This window comes from Populus trichocarpa, chromosome 13 (genome assembly GCF_000002775.5).
Source record: "Populus trichocarpa isolate Nisqually-1 chromosome 13, P.trichocarpa_v4.1, whole genome shotgun sequence".
Taxonomy (NCBI): domain Eukaryota; kingdom Viridiplantae; phylum Streptophyta; class Magnoliopsida; order Malpighiales; family Salicaceae; genus Populus; species Populus trichocarpa.
This window is the reverse complement of record NC_037297.2, coordinates 2,260,336-2,286,808: the sequence shown is the minus strand read 5'-3', so window position 1 is coordinate 2,286,808 and position 26,473 is coordinate 2,260,336. Positions and strand designations below refer to the sequence as shown.

The window sequence follows — 26,473 nt, the reverse complement described above, 5'->3', positions numbered from 1 at the left end:
AAAGAATAGAATAGGTCAATGCATACATATAATGCAACAAAATAAACCTTATAAAAAACAGTTCCGAAAGCTTATCTTATCTTATATATATATATATATATATATATATGTATGTATGTATGTATGTATGTATCTAACAAAATAAATTAAAATTTTTGTGAGAATAAAAATTAACTTATATTTAGTTGTATTTCCAACATGCCCTTTATTTATTTTTAAAAAAATGGTATATGTGCAACAAAAATTAATAATTTATAATGTATATTCACGTGTATTATTTATTAATTTTTTATATGAAATATTTAAATTTTTATGAGTTGATTCGGTTAATTCATGTAATTCAGAACCTGACTTTTTGGCCGGGTCAACCCTGGGTCGGGTCTGATCTTTCAAATCTCACACGTGTTCTCCACACGTGCAGAAAATAACAGATCTACTCTCTCTCACCACCCTTTCTCTCGCTCTCTCGTTTTTTTTTCTTTCAAGAAAAAGAATTAATTGATCGATCTCTCAATGTTTTTGTTTTCAAAACCCTAAATTCACCAATTGATAATCAAATTCAAATCAAGAAAACGCTTTTCGAGCCATGGCGTTCATGGCAGTATTGGAATCCGATCTCCGATCTCTGTCCTCCGAAGCTCGCCGACGTTACCCTGCCGTTAAAGACGGCGCTGAACATGCCATTTTAAAGGTACACATTCGAATTCAAACTAAAAAATCACACACATTTGTTAACAATTACTACTGATTTCTTTATGTCGGTCAAAGTGTATTGGTATTTCTTTTATCTTGAATTGTTGCAAATGTAGCTTCTTTAAGCTCACGCAATCGCCTGTAATTTAGCGTTTGATAATTTAATGCCGTTTGATATAAACAGATGTGTTTAGTAGGATTTTTTTAAAAGAAACCAGTGCCGGGAAACTGAGCTTAAAATAGTGACTGGAGTTAATTACGTGTTGTTATTTTTTTTGGAACCGAAGTCGTTTGAATTTGGCATTTTTAACATCTGAAATAGAATAATTTAGTTTTGAGATTATTTTTACATACACAAATACGAATTTTAAGTTTATTTTCGGAATGATGACTTGGTTGAATAGAGCTTTTAGTTTGCTTGTGCATTTGAATCGCAATTTAGATTTTTTCTTAGGAAAAAAAATTTGTAACAATTCTGCAGAGTTCAAAATGTTGATGGGCAGAGTTGCATGAAGAATTTGGGGTCATGTTTGTATTATCGTTAGTTTTTGTATTAGTCCAAGTTATGTTTCATACTTGGAATTTTAGGTTAAATAATAGTGCATACAGATTTTTAGTAGTTTTTTTTTTTCAAATCTATATGACGGGAATGCAGCCATGGGTTTTGAAAGTCAATGTGTTATTTATTGCCATTGATATGGAAGCTGAGCTTGAGTCTTTTTTTCTTTCTTGGGTGTTGTTCTTGCAGCTTCGATCGCTATCAAGTCCTAGTGAAATTGCAGATAATGAGGATATTCTGCGAATATTTTTGATGGCTTGTGAGGTTAGAACGGTAAAGTTGAGTGTGATTGGGCTTTCCTGTCTACAAAAGCTCATATCCCATGATGCAGTTGCTCCATCAGCTCTGAAAGAAATCCTTTCTACACTGAAAACTGTAAGTTTGTAGTTGTATTAGCTTCTACTTTAAAATTGTTTTAGCATTCACTAAAACTGTCTTGAAATGAGCCTACATTGAACTGTCTTGTTCTGAATGTTTTGCTAGGCGATATACATACGTGCATGCATGTGTGTGTGTGTATACATACATACATACATATATATATATATATATATATATTTCTTCCTGTGTTTAACTTCTCATTGATTATAAGGTTGTTAGAGTTAGAAAATGGATGTGAATCATTTTTCATTTTAAATGCTCAAGGAAATTGTTCCGTGACACTGAAATAGAATATTAATTAAGGAAATAGTTAGAAAATAAATCAGCAAGAATCCAAGCCAGGATGTCTTCCAAATGCTAATAATTATCTATTTTTCATGATTTATTCATTGAGAAGAAAAACTTGTCTTGTATAACTATCAATATAGGTAACTTAACAAATTAAGAAGTGTTGTGAGGATAAAGGGAAAGGGACCAATCAGAGTCTGTTTATAAGCAGCAATAAACAATGCAGATACCCTGTCTATATCTTTAGTTGTTCCTATAAGTTTTTGGACGTAGCTTTTGCATAGGCTCCTTCTTGGTCCAAAACAACTAAATTACTTGCATCGGTCCCCTTAATGAAGCGACCATTTATGAACATTGAACTTACTTGCCTGCTTTGAAGGAGAGGTTACCAGAGCATCATGTCCCATATAATCCTGACAAGGTTACACTGATTTTTAATCATGCCAGAAGGATATTTCTTAGGCACTCAATTGGTAATTGTGAACTCTTATCAAATACTTTGATGGTTGTTATTTTCTCTCTGTGTGCTCCAAATCTTCTCCATGAATGACTTTTAATATTGCTAAACTTGATTTTTGCTGATTTTCATAATTTCTAACGAGCTTCTCCACATGCAAGTAGGATCTATTGTTATTACTGTTGGTCAGTTAAGGAAATTATTCCTGCATATCGCCATCAAGGTGTTCATGGACACAAAAATTTAGTCTTTCTACAGAAGGCTTATTAGTGTTTCCTATCAGAAAATTATATTTAAATATGTATTCTATGTGGAAATTATGGAATATAATGATTTTTCTTTTGAAAAATAGGCATATTAGTATTCCTGATTGCTTGATTTTCTTGAAAAAAAATATAAAATAGATACTTGATTGGAAATCTTATATATCGATCATCTCCTCTATGCAGCATGCTGAAATGGCAGATGAGAGTGTTCAACTTAAGACTCTACAGACTATATTAATAATATTTCAGTCACGTTTACATCCTGAAAGTGAGGTAATGATCCATCATTTAGTTCATCTCCCCAGTAAGTGTGCAGAATGCCTTGTACTTGGAGCGAGGTTGGTAACCAGATCAAAGCCCGATGTGTTAAGAAAAAAAAAAATATGGCAACTCTGTTGAATGAATTATTGACATACTGAAATTAGAATGCATGCTTTTCTCTTTCATACGTTTGATCACAAGAGCACATTTACAAACTTAAGTTAGCGTATTACCAAGAAATCCTGCGTATATTGAATATTGTAGGTCTCTGATCAATATGACTGATCAGTAATATTAAGCACATAAAAGTCCTCTGATCAATATAATCGATTAGTAGCATTAAGCATATATTTCGATTTATGCTGATGTGCTCATTTATTTGAGATCAGCTGGAGACTGGACTGGAATAAAATAGACATAAATACAGTATATACTTGTACCTTCAATTTTCTGAATTTGATTCTCCACTTATTTAAGAAACTAATTTAGGATGAGCTTACCTTTCCTTGCCCTATTGTTGAGTCTGTTTGCTATCCAATAGTTTGAGTAAAGCTTTGGGGGTGTCACAAACACACCCACACACATACAACAGTCAGTTTTGCTATTGCTCATAAATGGATATAGTTTTTTTTTTTTTATATTGTGCAAATGGAGCTATATATTTGACTTAATGGAACTAGTTTATTTTATAAAAAAATATTGGAAATTGTTGGATTCAGATGCATATAAAATATGAGGAGTTACCTGCATGTATCTGATATTTCCCAGTTGGAAATGCATTGGATTTAGATCATCATCTGTTATCTGATAGTGTAGAAGAAAAAAATTTGCTCTTTAATGGCAAGAATGCTGTTGCAATTGTTGATATGCTAAACCAAAACTGCTGAGTTCATTAAATGCGAAACTAGTCGAACAGTAATATCAAATTTAAATTTTATTTAATAGTTTAAGTTTTAATCTAAAAGACATGTCCGAGGAAATAAATTTCGTGAACCCGAACTTGAATATGTTTATGGTATGTGAACCCAAATCCATAATTTTAGCTGCTCAACATCTTTCTCTTTTATGTGATATAGGATGATAAGTTTCTCTGGAAATTTTTATCCTTTTATGTGATATAGATGTGATAATCAAGGCACAAATTTGGCATCATTGTGTGCTCTCTACGTTTATCCTTTTAATTTGTACCTTATGTTTTGTATTTCTGCTTTTGGGTTGGGATGGGGGTATTACAAGCTTTTGTGCTTTAAACATTCTATTTATCTCAGGCGAATATGGCACAAGCCCTTCATATATGTCTTCGGCTTCTTGAAAATAACCGATCCTCTGATAGTGTGCGAAAGTAAGTTCAATTATTGGCAAACACATCTTAAACTTCAAGAGGCCTTCCAGTCACTCTTTTCTTCCAAAATTCATCATTCATTAATGATTAACCTCTTTATTTTGAGAGATGATGCCCTACATTTCATCTGTTAATCATATAATTGTTTTCTTTTTCAGCACTGCCGCGGCTACCATCAGACAGGCAGTAGCATTGATTTTTGATCATGTGGTTCATGTCGAGTCTCTTCCAGTGGGAAAGTTTGGTTCTGGAGGTCATATTTCTCGATCCAGTTCAGTAACTGGTGATGTTAATCGCAGCATCAATAATTCAGAGTAAATATTTTTTCATGGAAATCATATATGACTCAAAACATTCTATTTCTTGTGCTTGGGGGTGTCCATGTCATTCATAAAGGGAACTCTTAATACATTTTTATCGTTGTGTTTGATGTTTATGTTTTGGGTATATCTGCTTTCAACCAATTAAATAAATTTGAATATGAGGATAGCTCCACATGAGCTGTGAAAGGGGAGGGAATTATATGTTGTATGAACATACTCCTTTTTTATTGGTATGGAGAGTTCTTAGAATGTGCACTATGTCATATCCATGCATTTAACTTCAGCATGAACAGGTCATGGGAGCATGAAATTGTTTCCAGAGGGCAATCATTGATGAGGGAGACACTAACAAATGCTGGAAAGCTTGGGCTTCGTTTACTTGAAGACCTGACAGCTCTTGCTGCAGGTGGATCTGTATGTACTATTTGAAGCTGTTAAATATAGTCTCTGTCACTGAATTTCACATCTGATGTTTTATTTTGTTGTGATTATTTTTGTTTCTTAGGAATCATGTTAGTGAAAGCTGTTTAACTAATTTTTCCATCCGACAGGCGATTTGGTTACATGTCAATTCTCTCCAACGGATATTTGCACTTGATATACTTGAGTGAGAAATTTATCTCTGCTCACAACATTTCATATTTCTTTGCTATATATTGAAGCTCCTGGATTTCCTTGGTGTCTCACAATATTTCAAAATCTTCTTGCTACTGAACCAAAACTGCAGTGTTTCTTTTGCATATCTATTTTTCATTTTTCTCAATGCTTCTGTTTTGCAGGTTCATTCTATCCAATTATGTGGTTATTTTCAAGGTTTTGGTTCCTTATGAACAGGTGATTTATTATGAACACTTATCTTGGTTATTTTTGGCATGTTAGTAGATCTTTGGCTAATTTAAAGTTTGCATGGAAACTCTACAGGTTTTGCGTCACCAGATATGTTCACTTTTGATGACTTCACTTCGTACCAATGCCGAGGTAGCTTCTCTTTTTGAAACAAGTGGATAAAATCGTTGATCTCTTGAAGAATTTCACTTTACACATTTTACTTGCGCTGTGTTCAACCTGATTCAGCTTGAAGGAGAAGCTGGAGAGCCTTCTTTTCGTCGGTTAGTGTTGAGATCAGTTGCTCATATTATCAGGCTGTACAGCGCATCCCTTATCACTGAGTGTGAGGTATGTTCAGCTATGTTGTAATTTTAATCTTGAATAGTAAATTCAATGGGTACTTGAAAACAAATTTGAATATTTCTTCCAAAGAAGATTGATATATTTTGGGTGTGATTGGTGGGTGAACCTTCTAATCTCCCATGGCTGAAAAATCAATTGCTTTACCAAGTATACTGTTCACTCATGAGTGAAGCATTATATCATCATCGAGTATTTGAATTAAGTATACAGATTACATCGCTATACCTGAATCGGTTTGACTCAATACTTGCACTTAGACCTTTTCCCCAAGCTTCCTTCTACGCTCCTAGAAGCGGAGAGGGTTTTCACTCCTGTTGAGAAAGAATAAATGCCCTATCTGAGCTTCCTAGCATGACACATCAGCTACGCTATTAGAGACTGAAGAGAGCCTGGAATGATCCTCCACTTGCTAGTCGGGAAATATCACCGCTCCAATTGATAATAGAAGAAAAATTCTGATTCAAATCCTCTTAGAGAAGCCTGATTGCTATATGCTTCTTGAATTGTAAAGATATTGTCACAGTTACTAAGCCTTGCATCTCCATATGTCTATATTCTCTTCTGAACTTTCCAAGACTTGATAGAGCGCATGAATTTCTCCTTTTCTCATCATTCATTGTTTTATCAGAATTCTTTTATGACATAACCAATCTAGAAATTCAGATAGCCTTTTGATTTATAATCGTTAATCATATTTAGGGCATTGTTTTTAGGAAATTTGAAAACAATATAAATTGCTCATTTTCTGAGAAAGAAAATATAATGAGAGGAGGACAAGGAGGCCTGGAAACGTTTGGAGAAAGGAAGATAAATGATATAAATCTTTGGGCTGAAGGCCTGGGCTGAAGTAAGAGCTCACAAAGTGAAAAAAAAGAAAACAACACAAACAATTTAAGATATGCAGTTGTCAGATAAACAAGATAACTCTTTTTGGCAGCACTTTCTTGTCTTCTCCTTTTTCATTCATTTACAGAAATGTCTGCCAAGGTGTTGATGCAAGTTCTGAATAACATTTCTGGCTTCAGTTCTTCATCATTTACTAATTGATCTTAGTAAAATGCTAAAGTATGTTGTTCTTCTAAATTGTGATCTACCTATCCTTTTTCTTTCCTGGATAACTTCCCCTTCTTTATCATGGCTTGCACTCCTAATAAAGGAGCTGCCCATGTTCACTATTTTGTTCAAGTTTTCTAATCAAGTTATATTTCTCAATTTTTTTGTTAGCGTACTATCACAGAAACTTCACCTCTTTATGTCAGCATAGATTGATATACTTGAATAACATTTTCCTTCCTTAAATGCAGGTTTTCCTTAGCATGCTTGTGAAGGTTACTTCTCTTGATCTGCCATTGTGGCATCGGATTCTTGTGCTTGAAATCTTGAGGGTAATCTCTACAGTGGTGGTTGTTGCTTATTTGTATCGTTATCATGTATGAACTGTAGATGATCTGTTAGTACTTATCAAAGTTATTGAAAATTATAGATATTGTTGAATTTCACAGGGTTTTTGTGTGGAGGCACGGACTTTAAGAACTCTTTTCCAGAACTTTGATATGTAAGCCCATTAGCTTCATTCGGCATCTTTTGCTCCATGCTTTATGTTGCATTCATGTTAGCAAAATCTCTCTCATTTACCAGCATTCACTTTGAAGCTATTAAAACTTCATTAGCTCAGCTTGGAATTGAACTTAAATGACAGTAAAAGGTCAATGAGGAAGATTGCCTAATTTAGTTTCATATAAATGATGCAAGATGATGATAAACTCATTTTTTGTATACATGAAAAAACTTATTACTTGAAAGCATGGGCATTGACATGCTTGAAAATATGGTAGGGTTGCTGACCAATAATAATATAGCAATTAAATTATTTTGCTCATGTATTGAACTATGTGCTTTGTAACAATTGCATCTTCATCCACCTGGTAGGCATCCTAAGAACACAAATGTTGTGGAGGGAATGGTTAAAGCTCTTGCTCGAGTTGTTTCAAATGTACAGGTACAAGATATTTATGCATTTTTACTTTTGTTGACCTCCAGTAATTTCCCTAACTGCTTTGCTAGAGAGACTTACTAATAATGAGAAGGAAAATTTGGGTTTCTATAACATGCTGGAGTGTGGTATCATTTGAGTGACTGATTTTGTTTCCCACCATGTGTTTCTTCTACATACTTTGTCCTTGTAGTTTTCATGGTTTTTCTTGATGCTATTTTCATATATTGAAGTCTGTTTTTGGAACATGAAACTCTCGTTTGTTGGGTAAAATTCATATTGATTGGCACTATAGTTCCGTTGTTGGCGGCTTTAAAAACATGTGGGCCTAAAAGAAGCTAAATAAACTGGAGATGTAGAACTGCTGCCCCCTAAGTTTGTTTTTCATACATCTTTGATGTAAATATTCTAAGTTTTCCTGCAAAGCTTGTTCCATATAGGCGGTCTTTTATATGTTGCCTAGTGTTACTTATAGATGCATTTCAGTTAAGACTAGATAGGCGGCCCGTTCCGCGGGCCACGCTGATTTTTTTAACGCAAAAAACGATGCTTAGGCGCTGCTAATATGTTTTAAAAACAGAAAAAAAATCCATAATTTGAGTCATTGACCCTATTGGGTCTAATAAGATGGTTTCATTCAATTATATGATAGAAAAGCTACGACATTAAATTGATCATTTAAAAAAACAATGATAATGATAACCAGAAGAAATAAAAAAGTAAATTGAGAAAAAATAACGATGGTCAATCCCCAACGATCTAAATGTATAAGGATGAAAAAAAAAAAAAGAGCCAACAAAAAGAAGCCCAAAAAAATAAAACACTTACAAACCCAGGTAAGGCTACTAAAACTTGCAAGCTAAATCATGCTAATGAGATAACCTAATAGAAAGAAAAACAAGAAAAATGACAGTTTAATTTTAAAAAGAACCCAATTTTAAAGGATGAAACCAAAAACATATAAAAAAGCGATCCATGATAACCTAATTGAAAGGAAACTGAAGAAAATCATGAAGCCCATCTTTTCAAAATGAACGTCGAAAGGTAAAATAAAAAAATAAGTGAAAAAAAATGACGTCAACCTATGTTAACTTTTCAAACTTGTGACTCAAGTCACTAAACCGGAAACACCCAATCTGGAAAAACCACCAAGTCCAACTCCCAACAAATCAAATGTCGAAGGATGAAATTGAAAAAAAAATCAATTATAAAAAAGATCCAAAACAAAAAAGAGTAATTAAAATAATGAAGACCTAATTTGAAATGAAAAGTTAATTAGAGGACAACCTAAAAGAATTGTAGGATGAAATTAAAAAAAAAAGGTCAATTATACCAAAGGATACAGAAAAAATAGCAATAAAGAAAATGAGGATCTAATTTGAAATAAAAAGTAAATGAGAGCACAACCTAGAATTTTGAATTGAAGGTAAAAATTGAAAAGAAAATCAAATTCATAAAAGAATGCAAAACAAAAAAATCAAAATCAAAAGAATGAGGACCATATTTGAAAAAATAACAAAACACAATTATGGATTCAAGGATGAAATTAAAAACAAATTAAAATTTGGAAAGAAAGGAAAACAATAAAAGTTAGAAATTAAACAAATGAGTACCAAAGTTGAAATATCAGTAAATTAGAGGGCAATCATGAGATTTTAAATGCCCAGTGTGAATTTCGAGGGAAAGAGAGAGAAGAAAAAAAAAGAAGAAGAAAGGAAGAGGCCGCCATTGACACAACACTGCCCTATGTGGAAGGAGGTGACCACTGTCGTGGAAGGTGGTGAACATTGTCACGGAAGTCGGTGTTCCTCTGTCGGATGACAACTCACATGCCTCCCAAAGAGTGCGGAGGTGCCATATGATGGCACGAGCATTATATGCGCCAATCATTTTTTTTAATAATATTTATATTTATCAAAATACCAAATTGCCTCTAAGCCAACTTGATTATAACAAAAAAACCAAGATTAAAATATGAAAAGCCCCTGGAAATTAGAAAGGGTAAAAATCCCCTGGATGAAAGCTAAATATTTTTTTGCTTTTAAGGGCAGTTAAAACATTTTATTTTTCGTGTGCTAAAAGAAGTGAATAGACTAATTTGCCCATGTTCAATCTAGTAATGTCCAATGGATCTCGCAGAAAAAAAGCAATTTACCCCCCATAGCAAGCCTTTTGAGTTTTCTTGAGAAGGGCAAAAACATTGTTACACTGTTCCAATCCACAATGTAATGATTCTAGGGCTATAGTGTTTTATTGATGCCTCTTAGTTTTTTTTTTTAACACACACACACACACACACATATATATGCTGATATTTGCAACATGTATGGGATTATGAGCTTGGCTTGGATTTCTTGACTGACATAATTTATTATGTGTTAGGTTCAAGAAACAAGTGAGGAGAGCCTGGCAGCTGTTGCTGGGATGTTTAGCAGCAAAGCCAAAGGTAACTTTGTATTGGAAGAGACAAAATTGATACCAACTGTACCATTCTCCAATGCTATATATTATGGGAATGTCATCATGGACATTTTTATTCATAAGTTGAATAAAGCATTCAAGGTGTTTATAATGATTATTGCTACACCTGCTGGAGTTTTGTATGTTGGAATATTGGTGTCCTTCTCGTGTTCCAATGGCTACAAGGATATAATAGTTGTTTTTGAAGATGTGCTCATTTTTGTAATCATGAAAAAGAAAAGAAATTATATGTTTGCACAATTCGTTCAATCAGCACATGATTAGAAGCAGAGGTTGACCAATGTCATGTCAATTCTCTCTCTGTTTTTTTCTTCTTTTCAAATATAACTGTACTGATAAAATTGTGGTTTGAAATCTGAATGTGGAGTTTTATTTGTCATCAAAGTTTATACAATTCTCGTGCCACTTTAATTCTGTTAGGAACTATGAAAAAGTAGGTTATTTGTAGTCGTCGATGAAATCTATGAGAAGCAGGTGATTGTGCTCACTGGATATAAAAGAACTATCAACATTGGAAATAATTTTGTTTTTTCTTCTGTAATAAAGGAGGAGACAAATAGGCAAGCTGTAATTTCATATATATTTGCTTAGAAGATCTTCCATCCCAAATCCCCCAACCTTTCCAAATTAAAAGGTTGACGTTCAGTTACACAAGGGAAACAATGTTTTGCATGGTAGAAATTATGTTATGCTCAAGACAAAAATCACTTTCAGTTGTGCATATAACATAATAACTATTGGTTGTGTGAATTCTTCCTAGTTAGCTAGATTCATTTAATCTTAATCCTTTTAGTGATGTGAAAGGTAGGTGTCTCAATGAGATGTGAATTTACTCTAATGTTAGATTGTGTGGTCGTCATAACCAATTGAATAATATGTTCATTTGGATTTCTTTGAATCCATGGACTCCAGTTATTATTTATTGCAATTCTTGATTGCCATAAAAGATTTCTCTTCATTTTTTCAGGTATTGAATGGATCCTTGATAATGATGCATCCAATGCTGCTGTGCTGGTTGCTAGTGAAGCCCATGCAATAACTGTGGCAGTTGAAGGGCTGTTGGGTGTCATCTTCACTGTAGCTACTTTAACAGATGAAGCAGTGGATGTTGGGGAGGTAATCCTGTGATGTTTTTTTCTTTTTACATTTCTTATTGTTTATTATAAAAAAAGAAAAAAAAGAAAAAAAGAAGAGAGGTCTTACTCTCTCTTTGTACAACCAGCTTGATTCCCCCAGATATGAGTATGATCCTGTGGAAAGATATAGTGGGAAAACCACAGTTCTCTGCATTGCAATGGTTGATTCTTTGTGGTTGACAATCCTTGATGCTTTGTCCCTTATTTTGTCAAGGTTTGTCAAATTTTTCTTTGTGAAAGAGGATACAGTTAGAATGAACTAAAGCTATGCACATATCTGACCTGTTGCTTAATGTTGAAGGTCGCAAGGAGAGGCTATTGTGTTGGAAATATTGAAGGGATACCAGGCATTCACTCAGGTAACCATGGGTTTATTTTGGTTGTTTTATATTGCCTTATCTGTTCTTATCTGACCGAAGTAAATATTAGTCTTCTATCAATTTTGTACAGTTATAGTGGGATTTTCTACTATGTTTCCTTTACCTCACAATGAACTTTGATGGTTTCCATGACTAAATTCTCAGGCATGTGGGGTTCTTCATGCTGTAGAACCTTTGAATTCTTTTCTAGCATCACTTTGCAAATTCACTATCAATTTTCCAAACGAAGCAGAAAAGAGGAGGTAAATCTCACATTTCACTAAATGATTTCAGCTAGCCAAGTCTGCTGTATTCTTAAACCCATGAACCATCTACTGTTGTTTGAAATGCATGTTTAGGCCAGCTTAAATGAATAGACTGTTGGTGACCTTAGTACTAGCCAGGGCTCAGGCTGTTTTCCAAGCAAACTTTGATATACAGCATGTCTTGGCAATCCATATATTAAGCAGACCTTTGGCTAATTGTCCTCATCCACAAGCCAGAAAAGGAAGAAGAATTTATTAAATCTTACACCAACTTGGGATAGACTATTGATTGGTGTCTTTTGTTCAAAGTTTTGACATCTCAGATTCAACCTGACATTTTAACATGTGTAGCTTATGTTCTTCGGCATGACCTATACTTTAAAGATCTTAGTCTGTGGATACTGTTGAAATTCTGGATTAAATTGAGATTTCTGCAGTGCAGGACTGTCTCCTGGGTCAAAACGTTCTGAGGCATTAGTTGAACAGAGAGATAGCATAGTCCTTACTCAAAAGAATGTGCAGGTATTTGGTTTGGCTTAGTGTTTATGGCATACTCGTTTTACCTTAACTGAACACATGTTACTGTTGTTCAGTTGCTTGTTGAATAAGTTAGTTATGCTATCGGATCATTTTTACCTTAACTGAACACATGTTACTGTTGTTCAGTTGCTTGTTGAATAAGTTAGTTATGCTATCGGATCATTTATCTATATGTATGGTTTATTTCACTTGCTATTGCAATGCAGGCCTTAAGGACTCTCTTCAATGTTGCTCATCGGTTACACAATGTTTTGGGGCCTTCATGGGTTTTGGTATGTTGGTTGCTTTCACTATTTGTCAGAAATAGATTTGGTCCCCAACTCAAAGTTTATTTTCTAAAAAATATAGGTGCTGGAAACTCTAGCAGCTCTAGACCGAACAATTCATTCTCCACATGCCACCACACAGGTAATTCTGGAAAAATATCTTTTTGATTTGGATTTGAATCATGGTTGCTTCTCGTTGGTCCTTTTTGTGTAGAAAGTACATGATGGGGATAAGTTAAAAAAAATGGACAAAAACTTCTCATTTGGGGTAAGCAGTGGTGGCAGTTGGTTTGTTAAAGAGCTCTGAACCTAACCAGAACTTTAAATTTATCTAATGGAGCTGTAATGTGTAACATGAGAGGAGAAGTATAGCTGAATTCAATCCTTTAAGGTTCGATATTGTCAGTTACTTCAATTTTCAGCTGCCCCCCTAAACTCTCACTGTTATCTTTCTCTAAAAGTCATAACTACAAGAAACAAGCTCTGAAGCTCATCCCATGAATTGAAACAATACCCACAAGAAACAAAGATTCAAGGGCTAGAATGAAAACTCATAAAAGGAAATGATATTTACACAAATATCATAATTTATTCCCACTTTAAATGAATGTTCGGTAACTGATCTAAAGCATATCATCTTTGAAATCGTGGCCATTGTTACAAGGAAAATCGCAGAGCTAGGAAAAAACAGAAAGAGAACACAATTTTATTTTTTTTAATTAAATGAGAAATCGAAGGCCTTCCTATTTGAAACTTATCACGCTCTTTTTGGCCTTTTTTGGAGCACATAAGTATTTTGGCACGTCAAATACAAATCAATAAATGTGAAAATTGGTTAGGGATTTGGTGGCAGTGATTATTCTACACACTCAACCAAGTTAAATCCAGAACAGTTTCCTAATGGGGCCTGGTATGCCCACTGTACTTTCTTATGTGGTGTGAAAAACGGTAGAAGAACCGATTGCTTCGGTGAAAATGGAAAAGCATCTTCGAAAAACTGCTACAAATGGTTGCTTATATAATGAATTTCAGCATATATGAGTTTTTCATAATTTGAACAATTCTTTTTTAATCTGAGAGCTATTTAATGTTACATAAAGATGGTTATCTGAAGGGTTCTTTGTTGTTGTTTACATAAGTGCTTATAATACGTATTTCCTTACCTCCAGGAGGTCTCTATGCCTGTACCCAAGCTTACAAGAGAATCTTCTGGCCAGTACAGCGACTTCAGCATTTTGTCTTCTTTGAATTCTCAAGTAAGTAAAGCAAGTTTGGTGTGATATGAGCAAAAATCAAAACTGGTATTTGTCAAAATTCATTTTGGAAATGACCCATAACTGTGAGCACATGTTAGGTGCTGAAGTAGGGGTGGAATATAACTATGCAAGGACGGTCCTCTTATCTTTCTCTCCCCTTGTAAAGCTTTTATGGCACAGGATTAGCCTTACAGCCCCATGGGCACTGATTGGACCTCAATTGGCCTAGAGGTTCATTCTATATGGGCTTGGAGAAATAAGGCAGAACATGAGACCAGTTGGACCATGCCATCCTACGCACTCTCTTTTTGTGGCTGCTTTTCTATCTAGTAGGGTGGGATCTTTTTCCCCAGGTTTCTGCTGGGAGGAAGCTATAGGAGTTGGCAAAGGAGTTCGATTTGCTCTGAGAGATTCTAGCTGGTCTCTTGGGGGTGAAGCCATCTACAGAGTAAATAGTTGTAGGGATGCACTCATCATTTTCTGGGGGTAAGAAATGGGTAAGGAAGCCCTTCTATTTGGTAAAACAGGAACTAGCAGCAGCAACACCTACATATTATTAATTTTCGTAACCATTCTTTCTTAAGCATACAAGTACCTATAATATTAATATTCATGTAAATGGTTTCTCAATTTGTTTCAGTGTGGGTGTTTGGGGGGGGGTGGACAATTTTAAGATGCATGTTCTAACCAGTCTTTTCTTGGTTTGAGAAGCTGTTTGAGAGCTCAGCAATGATGCACATATCTGCAGTTAAATCACTTCTTTCTGCACTATGTCAACTGTCACATCAATGCATGTTGGGGACGTCAAGTGGTGTTGGGTTAGCAGTGAGCCAAAAAATTGGAAGCATCACTTTCTCGGTGGAAAGGATGATATCCATCCTTGTTAATAATCTTCACAGTATGTATTTTGGATTATTGAGACAGGTTGTTCAAATAAGATAAGTTTTTGTGTTATCGGGAATAATCATTGATGATGCTGTGAATCCTGATTGTTGTCTCTGCCATGCAAAAACTTTTAACAGTTATGTGAAAACAGTTATGTGAAAATTCAACAGTTTTCTATTCTTGACAAGATATTTATCATTTTCTTATGGTGGTGATGGTGAAGTTGGGATTTGCTTCTTTCTATGGGCTTTTTTGCTATACTAGTAGTTTAATTTTAATGCTCATGGATGTTTCTTTAATATAATATAGAACACTGATGTGCAACAGAGTTTGAGATTTTCATTTCAATACTCGCTTTATGTATGCTATGAATCAAGAGATTCTCTTCTGCCATGGAAAACTTTTCAATGGTTAAATGAAAACACAAATTTTCTATTCTTGACAAAATTCAAACTTTTTTATGGTGGTGATTGCGAACCTGGCTTTTCTTTTCTTTCCATGGGCTTTTTAAACTATACTAGAAGTTTGATTTTAATAATCATGGATCTTTCTTAAATATATAGAACACCGGTGTGCTACAGAGTTCCAAATGTTCATTTTATGCATGCTATCAGCTTCCTGACCATGCTCCATTTGTTACTGCAATAATTTTATTTTTTTGTGCCTGGAATATCATTTTTAGTTTCATAAGAATACCATCGCCTAATGGCATTATTTCATAAAGTTCATATGAAGTAAATGAACTCAATTATTGTTAGCGTTTTAATTTTTCCTTAAATCTATTTTCATCCATTAAACTGCAGGAGTGGAGCCATTGTGGGATCACGTTGTGGGCCATTTTCTTGAGGTGATCATAATGAATATATTCAATAGTGCATAATGCTATATTGCTCTGCATCTTTGACAATGCTTGTACATCTTGCAGCTTGCTGATAATCCAAATCAGCATTTACGAAACATGGCACTTGATGCGTTGGATCAATCAATATGTGCTGTTTTAGGTTCTGAACAGTTCCAGGATTATGTGTCATCCAGACTCCAGGAGACATCTCATGAAGTAAGTAAATTAGTAACTCTTTTCTCTGCTTTTGCTTAACTGTAAGAATCAATATGCTAAAGAATGGGATTCATACTGCTGATTATTATTGCTTTTTACCTCTAGATGGAAGCTGGGGATTCACAGTTGAAATTACTCGAGTGTTCTGTCATATCCCCCCTTAGAGTTCTTTATTCTTCTACTCAAAGCATTGATGTCCGTGCTGGATCCTTGAAAATTCTTCTGCATGTGTTGGAGGTAAAGCGTTGCTGTTGATGATGAAATAGGATGTGTTTTTTTGGTGTCCTTTGAGTAGCTTATGTGTATATTTTCTGGCTAACCCCTTTCTTCAGAGGCATGGAGAAAAACTACACTACAGTTGGCTAAATATTCTTGAAATGTTAAGGTAAAACATCACTGCTTTCAATGAGTGATCCTTATTGGATTCTGTCTTCTTGGATTTATCATTTCTTTTGTTGCTTTGTTTCTGTAAGATCTGTTGCAGATGCATCAGAGAAAGATCTTGTAACCCTGGGCTTCCAGGTTAGTAACTCTGAATGAGAGCTCCTTAATGTGCTTTCTGATGATACCTTTTCCTTGAAGAATATGTTTTCAAAACTCTAATAAAACTTCATTCTCAAAAAAAAAAAAAAAAGGAATGAAAACAAGTGAGAAAAAAGAAGAAGAAAACTCTAATAAAAGTAAAAGAATTATATTGTGGCATGGCATATAGCGTGATTAAAAGCTAGGGTTCTCAAGTTCTAAGGTTACAAACCTAAACTGTAGAGAAATTTAGAGAAAATTCTAGTGTTTTATTAAAAGCTTGAATAATAGTAAACTGGACATCTCTATTTATATTAGTCCTAAAATCTTTTATAAGAAAAGATTCCTAATCAAAACTAAAATCAGGATTTCTAATTAAAACTTACCTAATAAATATATTTCATCTTGTATTAGGATTCCTAAATAGTAAAATATTAATTAAAAAACAAATAATTAAAATCCAAAATTAATTAGGAAAATGATTAAAACATTAACTTCAGTCTTCATATCAGATGTTTTCGGGTTTCTTTGCGTGCTTCACTTCAGACTTGGTCTTGTCTATCTAGTTCATAAATATAGTTATAACACACTCCATGTCATATTGGTCCGTTCATTCCAGTGGTTTTGACAAGGCATTGAATTTTCACTTAAACCCCTTTATGCAATATGGAAATTCAAAAAGTGCTGGTATGCTGTAGCGCTTCAGGAAAGATTATGAAATCTCCATTTCATAAACTTATAATTTATTGTAGATATCCAATTAGAGAGAAAAACACACTTCATATTAAAACTTCATGATGTACATATTAAGTTCTACTACTAAATATATGGTACCTCTGTGTAAAATGTGAGAGAAACTTGCATTTTCACACTCAAAATTTATAATGGTGGATAATGAATGAATTTTGTTTACATGAATCCAGAAATAAACTTTCTACATTTTTCATGCATGTATTCAACTTCCTGCATTATTTTTTTTCCCCTGCTCACTTTAAGGACTGATGAGAAATAATATAATATGTTACTTATAATGACTATCTCTTACTCTTCTCAGAACACAATCATAATCTGAAAAGTATATTTTCTTGCAGAACCTGCGTGTCATCATGAATGATGGGCTGACCTCTATTCCTGCAGACTGTCTCCATGTGTATGATTCAAAACTCTTTGCACTTTTTGTGACATTTTATTCCATTTACAAAAAAATATCTATGCTTTATCATGTATGCATACTTGTGGCATGTGGTGGTTGTGGATCTTAGATCAAGTCTGTAGATTTGAAACACACTCTAGCTATAAGAATTTAGATCTTCTAAATAACATAATGATTTTTTTATATCTTCTGCATAATCTTCTTTTCATTGAATGTTAGTCATTAATGCATTGGGCATGGTTTATTGGATGCATGCATCATTGTAGCTGTTCATATCCTGATATTCGAAGTTTCTGCAAGCATGGTACCTTTACTAAACTGTTTTTTCAAACTCAAGAAAGCTGCTTCCACAATTTCACTTCCTGCTCATTTTCAATTGTAACAAAATAGAAATGATTCATGAAAGCTCATTGCTTGCAATTAGAAAAAAATAGAAAAGTATACTATTAAGGATTTAGTCTGATTAATTAGGTTTATCTGAAGAAGAACAATGAAAATCTTTGTTAAAGTGAAAATAAAGACAGATTTAGGTACAGCAATGGAAGGAGGATTTTAAATCTGTCTAAAATACATTCAAAAGTATAAAAATCTTGACATTTGTGTGGTCCTGTGGCTACTCTTTGTGATAGGTCAGGGGCTATTTCCTGCACATTTGGTGATGATGAGAATTTAACCAATTCTTTATTCACAACTTTCTGTTATGATTAATGCAACTTAAGGTTGATGGCTGTTGGTGCTTTGTCATTGAACATGGCAACTGTTTTTACTGCTTTCCAATGCATGTTAACTTTACTATTAAACATGTTGATCCTGCAGATGTGTAGATGTTACTGGGGCATACAGTGCTCAAAAGACTGAGTTGAATATAAGCTTGACAGCAATAGGTCTCTTATGGACCACGACTGATTTCATTGTCAAGGGACTTCTGCATGGACCTACTGAGGGAAAGGAAACAGGTTGAGTTCAAATTGTAAACATTTGTTTTCATTGAATTCCTATTAGCTTATCAGTTGTCTTTGCATTAAGTTCTTACAAATAAGCTTTGATTGTGCTGTGTTGTCACAAGGCGCTCGCCTATGCATCCCAGGTAGGCAAGGCGAGGCCAAAGCGCCTTGAAAACCTCCAGGTGAGGTATTTCAACTAGGCGCTGTCCTGGAGTGAGTCCCTAAGCGAAAGAGGTGCTGCTTAGGTGCCTTTTAGGGTTTTAGATTTTAATTTTTAATTATTTTTGGGACTGGCATAACATTATTAACCCTTGTTTAGTTGCTGGCTGTAAAGGTATAAGTACAGTTTCTAATTTTCTAAATTCATTTCTTTAACATTATTGAGAAGACTGAACAAGTTGCGCGAACAATTTTACATCAAACACATTGTCACTATTACTTTTATCTCCTCTTTTTTCTAATTATTTCCTTTCTTTTTTCTCCCCTTCCTATTATTCTCATTTTTCCACATTACTATTGTAAGGTGTTATGTTGCCAAAACATTTTGTTTTCCCCATTTTCTTAATTTATCTTCTTTGTTGAATCATCCTCTATTTCACTATTACTGCACTACAATTTTCTACCATTACGCTGTCAATATTTACTGTTATTGTCCCAACCTTTTCTGTTTGTGTTTTCAATTTCACTTTAATTTCTTGCTGTTTTTGTTAGAAGCTCGCTGAATTTTTCTTGAATTGTTGAACTTCAGAGATCTAGATACCCGAAATAGTGAAGAAAAATTGATTAATTATAGCTTTGGTTAAATTTTTTTTTACCTGAACTAACACACATTTATATTTGTTATTTATGTACACATTTGTATATTAGTGCCTCGCTTTTGGGTAAGCACCTAGTGGGTTGGGTGTTTTCAGGCGTTGTCGCTTTAGAGCACCTTTGACAGCTCTAGCTATAACATTACAGGTTTTCACGATGAGCATTCTGTTATGAAGCAAATAAATGGTGACTTGGGGGAGACACTGTCTTCTGAATTGCCTGATAAGGTGAATGATCGGGCTGCAACAATTAATATAATTGACTGCGACAAGTTGCTTTTCTCTGTTTTCTCCTTACTTCAAACACTTGGAGCTGATGATAGACCAGAGGTATGATATCCCTGATAATGGACTTCCCCCTTTTCCTTTTGTTTTAGAATTGAAGCACAACATGTAAACTACTCCTTACTGGCTAACTGAATTTGGCAATGAGTCATTGTTCTTATCACCGATCAAGATTCAAAACAGATTTGAATGCAAAAATTCAGGAATGTTCTTAATTGCAATACTCATTTTCTAGTTGAGATTGTGATGTTTGGTTTTCTTAGGCCTCTTGTCTTACATTGGCTCCATTATTTTTAGTATATAGTGTATACATCCTTTGAGGAATGGATTTTATGTCTTGGTTTTCAAAGTGATGCCTTGTCAATGGAAGTTACACATCTGGGCATCAAAAGCAGATAATAATTTATGTAATCATAGGCAGAATGTTCCTGTTATGATTGCAGTTTCATTGTCTATTATGTTGAATCTTTTTGCTCGGAGGTTATTGGAATTATTTAAGTCTATGAGGATTCTTTACACAATGACTCAGCATGAGTTATGTTTCAGGTCAGAAATGCAGCTGTCAGGACGCTTTTCCAAACTCTTGGAAGTCATGGGCAAAAGCTTTCAAAAAGCATGTGGGAGGACTGTCTTTGGAATTATGTTTTCCCTGCTGTGGATCGTGCTTCTCACATGGTAACTTGAAGTTGTTATAAAAATTTCTTATGAACAACTTGTTGAATGATTTGATGAGAAGTATATCCTTTTGTAGGCTGCGACTTCATCAAAAGATGAATGGCAAGGGAAAGAACTAGGTACTCGAGGAGGAAAGGCAGTTCACATGTTGATTCATCATAGGTATAAAACCGTAATGTTTTTGGTTTGCACATCTATCTGAGTTCATTTCCACAACTTGATCTAATGCATTATTTCACTTGGATTTTCAGTCGCAACACGGTTCAGAAACAGTGGGATGAAACACTTGTGTTGGTCCTTGGTGGAATAGCACGTTTGTTACGTTCTTTCTTCCCTTTACTCAGTGACTTGAGCAATTTTTGGTCAGGTGGGTCCATGGCTGTATCTTTCTGTGTCTGATATTGTTATCTTCTTCCTCTTCTTATCGTGACAATTCTCTGTAAATGATCTTTTTCTGCAGGATGGGAGTCTTTGCTGCTTCTATTAAGAAATAGCATTTTAAATGGTAGTAAAGAGGTGGCCATTGCTGCAATAAATTGTTTACAGACAACTGTTCATTCCCACTGTTCCAAGGTAATTATTTTTGTTTCATTTCAATCATTGTCAAAGATATCAAGTTTTCATGAACCACCTGTGAATGTAAACATGGTGGTGGCTGACTCTAAACAGATCGTATAATGAGTGGAGTTTTAGTTGCATATAGTTACATCTTAACTAAAATATTTGTGTGAATCAGGGGAACTTGCCGCTCCCATACCTTAACTCCATACTTGATGTCTATGGGCATATTCTTCAAAAATCACCAAACTACAATGATAATGCAGCTAGCAAGGTGAAGCAAGAGATTTTACATGGTCTTGGTAATGCTTCACTACAATCTGAAGAAATTGTTATTATTATTATTATTTGATCTTGGTTGCCATTGCATGTAGATAACAAACACGTGAAGATAATTAAATGGCTAAATTGCTCAAACCTCCCTTTACTTTAAAGTCATTTGAGAATTAGTCCATGTATTCTCAATTTTAGTTTTGAACTCCCTATACTTTGTATGTTTGAAGTCGAGTCTTTCTGTTACTTTTTCTAAGGTTCCCTCCATAATTTGCAAATAAAACTAACAAAATGACTTAAATACCCTCAACCTCATTAACCTTGAACCCAGCTAATCTTAAATTTTTTCTATGGAATTAATTTTAGATTTTGAATATAAAATTTAATATCATAATTTTAATTCTCCATCTAGAGATTTTGGTTATTGTTTTCTTTTAAAAAAAACCAACAACAAAAAAAAGAGATATTTTTAAGGTTCTTGGTGTTTCTGAGACAAAGAAGAAAGGGTATTTAGGCTACTAGTTTTTTTAAAAAAAAAAATTGGATGGAGAATCAAAATAATGATATTAAATATTAAATATATTTGTTTTATTCTATAAATTTAAAATTAATTCCATGGAAAAAAAATCAATTAGGTTGAAGATTATTGATGTTGAGGGTATTTAAGTTATTTTGTTAGTTTTATTTGCAAATTATGGAGGGAACCTTGGAAAACATTACAGAAAGACTTGATTTTAAATATATCAGAGTTTAGGAAGGTCAAAACTAAAATTGAGATTACATGGACTAATTCTCAAATGATTTAAAATTCAGGGGAGGTTTGAACAATTTAGCCTAATTAAACAATTAAGTTATGCATCCTCTGCACTGTACTAATGCAATTCCAGAGGATGACAATCTCCTGTTAATTCCTGATTTGATTCTCAAGATACCAATCATTGTTGTCTTTATTACTGTAGTTGGGCCTCTTCATCAATAGTACATTTCAGGGTGCTTATGTGTTCTTTTTTGGATTCCTTCAAACTTCTGACAGGAGAACTATATGTGCAAGCACAGAAGATGTTTGATGCTAAGATGTTCTCTCAGTTGCTTGGAACAATAGATTTGGCAGTTAAGGAAGCTACATTGACTAATGATAACTTTGAAACTGAATTTGTGAGTAGATTTTCTGTCTCAAAAACTTCTCCCTCCTACCCCCTTGTGTTCTCATAATTATATGCAATCACTAGCTCAACTGATGTAATTGTTTTTCCTTAGGGACATGTTCCTCCCGTTTTACGCACTATACTGGAAATCTTACCATTGTTATGTCCAACTGAGTATATTTCTTCAATGTGGCCAATCCTTCTTCGGGAGCTGTTGCAATATCTCCCAAAATCATATTCTTCTTTACAAAAAGAGGAAGCTGATGCAAGGCAAGCCAGCATTACTGACAAAAGCCCAGGTACGGACCTGGCTTGACAGCTTTTCAACAGCATCTTTATTTTATCTTTAAAAAAAAAATTGAAATTGATGTATTATTATGACAGACAATAACATTAGGAAGCAAAATGAAATTCTCAATGGTACCACTTCTGTGTCCCCAAAGAAAGCTGGAGATCCATCACAAGGTTCTGGATCAAGCACAACTATAGTAGCTGGTATTCCAAGTTATTTGTTTGCAGAAAAGCTTGTCCCTGTGCTGTTAGATCTTCTTCTAAAGGCTCCAACAATTGAAAAGCATATTGTATTTCCTGAAATTATTCAAACCCTTGGAAGGTAAAGATTCTATGCTCTCTTATGCCTTTTTATTTTGTTTCACCTTCAATATTTTATTGATCTTTATTGAGAAATTGACTTTTTATCTTTTAACAATCTAGTTTAGTCAAGTTTCTGGGACTGTGTATACATTTATAATGTGGGAATCAATGTACCATATTCTGCATCGGGTGAAAATTTGGGAGGGGAAACAGTTTTTATTATGATTCAGGGAAAAATAGTCAAGTTTTCTGTTGTTTTGTCCACGATGTCATTGTTTTATGGTGACCATAAATATGATTGGATTATGACTGGAGTTAATGTACCTGATTTTGTAGTGTGGCGTATGATGCTTCATTTAGTGTTACATAGTTGCCAAGGTCTAATGATAAGGGGACCTGTAGAAATTTGGAAATTGTGATCAGTATTACCATGTCATTCATGTTTAACGTCTTTCTCTTTTTTCATAGGATGAAATTGTGTAGTTTATAACTTTATTAATCTGTTCCTCAGGTGTATGACAACAAGAAGAGACAACCCAGATGGTTCACTTTGGCGAGTAGCTGTTGAAGGTTTTAACAGAATTATTGTTGATGATGTAAGCGGATTCACCTTGAACTGTGGAACAGATTCAAAGATCAGCAAAACTGCAAGTATGCGCATCTGGAAAGAAGTAGCAGATGTTTATGAGATATTCCTTGTGGGATATTGTGGGCGTGCCATTCCTTCCAACTCTCTCTCATCTGAGGCGCTTAGGGCTGATGAGGCACTTGAGATGACCATTTTGAACATTCTTGGTGACAAGATTCTTAAGTCACCGATTGATGCACCTTCCGAGGTAATTTTCATACCAATTACAGTAACAGTACTGGTTGCATAATTTTTAGGTCATAACTGGTACATATAGATGCTAGGTCTCTGGATGTGATCCAACTAGTCCTACCCACAAATGTCTGATTCTGATGGTACCACCAGTTGTAGCAATAGCAGTAATAGTTATAATCTGGAAATTGCATTGAGCATCAGATTCAAAGGCCTTTGTGCAGATTCTCCAATTACATAGGCTACGCAATTACTGATTTGTCTCGATTTTGTTTTTATTTTGTTTTACAGATTCTGCAACGTTTAGTTTTGACCATGGACCGCTGTGCATCGCGCACATGCTCTTTGCCGGTTGAGACTGTGGAACTTATGCCATTGCACTGTAGCAGATTTTCCCTGGCTTGCTTACGGACGTTATTTTCCCTAAGCAGGTAACATTTCTTAGAATTAACCCATTCATGTTAAGGTTGATCATGGACTATTTGTTGCATTTTTACTTTTCTGAATGTGGACCAGATAAGTTGACACATTCATTTAGAATGAATGGCATAAAATATAGCTTCTCCAAATTCTCATACAGCGTACAAACTTGTTCCAATGGCCACAATGCCCAAACTTTTGCTTTTGTCTATACTGATAATGCGTGAACTTTCTTAATCTGACACCAAAATTGTCATTGAAACAAAACTTAAATATCTTGAGCAGTCAGTTTCATCAACTAAAATTTAGTATGTTCCTGTTTCCATTGGGTAGGCAATTTTAAACTTCTCCATTCATCAACCCCTCACCCACATTAGCTATTCGAATATATGGATGGGTTCGTCTCATCATGGTAAACTAGAAAAATCCCCTTGTTTGAAGGCCCGTGCAAATTCACACCACCTGTAATATTCAAAACTAGATTTATACCCATTATAATTTGCTTTATCCCTTTCCATTAATCTTTAGAGTTCAAGCCATGACACAAGGATAGATCTAGTTTCCTTCTAAGTTCTAAGAGACATGAATCCACTTAGGTCAAAGGACGAGGGAGCATTACTCATTCATCGTGAACAGAAATGTGGATGAGAATAAGAGGGCTGGCTAACTCAAAAAATTAGAGACACGGTGGCCTTGTGGGTGCAAATCCAGCTTTCAAAATTGTGGGGAAATAGATCCATTCAGGCCATTTAATAAGAGGTGCTTTTAAAATATAGCCTGATACAAAGATTGTTTCTTTCAGAGATTTGATTTTCCAATGATGTGTTTTCAGCTGTGACGAGGCCAGTGACTGGAACATGACGAGGTGTGAAGTCAGCAAAATCTCAATCGTGGTACTTTTGACCAGATGTGAAGACATCTTTAAAAGATTCTTGATTGATGAAAATGACCTAGGTATATAGCTCCTGTCTGTGCAAATTTTCAGCAGATTTGATGTTTGCTCCACTTCTTTATGCTTGTTGAACAATGCAATTATTCCTTCAGGTGAACGTCCGCTGCCAACAACAAGGCTTGAAGAAATTATCTATGCCCTTCAAGAACTGGCTAATCTAATAATTCACTCAGAAACAGCATCTGTGCTACCATTGCATCCTTATTTGAGAAGCGGCTTATCAGATGATGAGGATCATGAGAAGCGTCCACATCTGCTTGCTTTATTTCCCTCTTTTTGTGAGCTCATAATAACAAGGTGAGATGTTGACCATAATTTGGTTATTGACCTCCTAGTAATGTCTGAAACGTTATAAGTCGCATTACTGGATCAGAGCATAGGAGCCATTTCTGTGTCTCTGGTGTATATTCATGCTAAGTAAAACCAATCACTTACATTGGATAGAATAATGTTTTGATCAGATTCAGTTGGTGGAACCTTGTAAAATACTTGATATATGAAAACAATGTAGTGGCATGGGTTTGAAAAGGATGAAGGGTGAGATGGGTTTAAAGTCGAACATCTGAGAAGAGAATAAGAAACTAAAAGGTGTTTCGCGCCACAATTGAATCTGATTGAAGGTTTAATCTTGTGTGCGCTTTGCTGGCATAAGAAACACATGTAATTTTGTAGGATTAAGTTTTGCTTTGTATGACCTACAGAAATTGGAAAGCTTAATAGAATGTAGGTCAGAGCTACGAGGGACAGTCGGCATAATCTCTTAGAACATGTCCTTTAGTAGGAAAATATGCTGAATCTGTGCTCCTTTGCATAGCTACTGAACATTTTGAAGCAAAACAAATGCAAAGAGCAGAGCACAGATACTAATGCAAGGCCAAAGCTCACACAACCAGATTTTTTATACACAATACAATGAGATATAGAATGCTACTGCACTCGTGCACTTTGCATGTATTGAATTTGTTTGTTGATGGGCAGGGAAGCAAGAGTGAGAGAGCTGGTGCAAGTCTTAATGAGACACATCACCAGAGAATTGGCACTAGAGAAGGTTAACATTGCCAGTTGATGCGAGGAAGAACCTGTTTTGACGGTTTACATGAAGTTGTTCGCTTATAAATTTGTATAGGTGAGGAATTTTTTATACCTGGCCTCCATTGCTGTATTATGTAGTAGCTGTACATTTTTTATGATACGAGTTTTGTTGTATAATTACATTACCAACCTCAGGTGAAACAGTTGTGGATGGCAAGAGTTTTTATTTTTCATGCCACTGTTAGCAGTGTATCGGTTAACAGTAATAAGAAAAAGGGTCTTATTGTT

The 26,473-nt window shown here is 34.7% G+C and overlaps 1 protein-coding gene across 1 annotated transcript; it reads left to right on the top strand.

Moving 5' to 3' along the window:
- Nucleotides 1-452: 452 nt before the first annotated feature.
- On the top strand, nucleotides 453-26,473 carry LOC18110973 (uncharacterized). The gene is made up of 44 exons (XM_006389251.3): nucleotides 453-691; nucleotides 1,442-1,627; nucleotides 2,828-2,917; nucleotides 4,174-4,247; nucleotides 4,406-4,561; nucleotides 4,864-4,984; nucleotides 5,122-5,177; nucleotides 5,350-5,404; nucleotides 5,492-5,548; nucleotides 5,645-5,746; nucleotides 7,066-7,146; nucleotides 7,264-7,316; nucleotides 7,691-7,760; nucleotides 10,137-10,200; nucleotides 11,203-11,351; nucleotides 11,458-11,585; nucleotides 11,673-11,730; nucleotides 11,896-11,993; nucleotides 12,434-12,518; nucleotides 12,743-12,808; nucleotides 12,885-12,944; nucleotides 13,972-14,058; nucleotides 14,770-14,956; nucleotides 15,747-15,790; nucleotides 15,869-16,000; nucleotides 16,106-16,237; nucleotides 16,333-16,385; nucleotides 16,474-16,522; nucleotides 17,614-17,672; nucleotides 18,492-18,631; nucleotides 19,580-19,761; nucleotides 20,263-20,391; nucleotides 20,468-20,553; nucleotides 20,643-20,758; nucleotides 20,852-20,964; nucleotides 21,128-21,251; nucleotides 22,256-22,377; nucleotides 22,480-22,666; nucleotides 22,752-22,980; nucleotides 23,473-23,797; nucleotides 24,073-24,212; nucleotides 25,034-25,155; nucleotides 25,246-25,450; nucleotides 26,132-26,473. Exons 1-44 carry the CDS (start codon nucleotides 587-589, stop codon nucleotides 26,217-26,219), a joined length of 4,965 nt encoding a protein of 1,654 aa, XP_006389313.3. The 5' UTR covers nucleotides 453-586; the 3' UTR covers nucleotides 26,220-26,473.

Bases quoted from the DNA above. Each gene is read 5' to 3' on its own strand.
- LOC18110973 (XM_006389251.3), top strand. From the start codon at position 587: ATGGCGTTCATGGCAGTATTGGAATCCGATCTCCGATCTCTGTCCTCC. The intron at 692-1,441 runs GTACACATTCGA...TTGTTCTTGCAG, and splicing joins CTGAACATGCCATTTTAAAG to CTTCGATCGCTATCAAGTCC. The intron at 17,673-18,491 runs GTATGATTCAAA...TTGATCCTGCAG, and splicing joins CCTGCAGACTGTCTCCATGT to ATGTGTAGATGTTACTGGGG.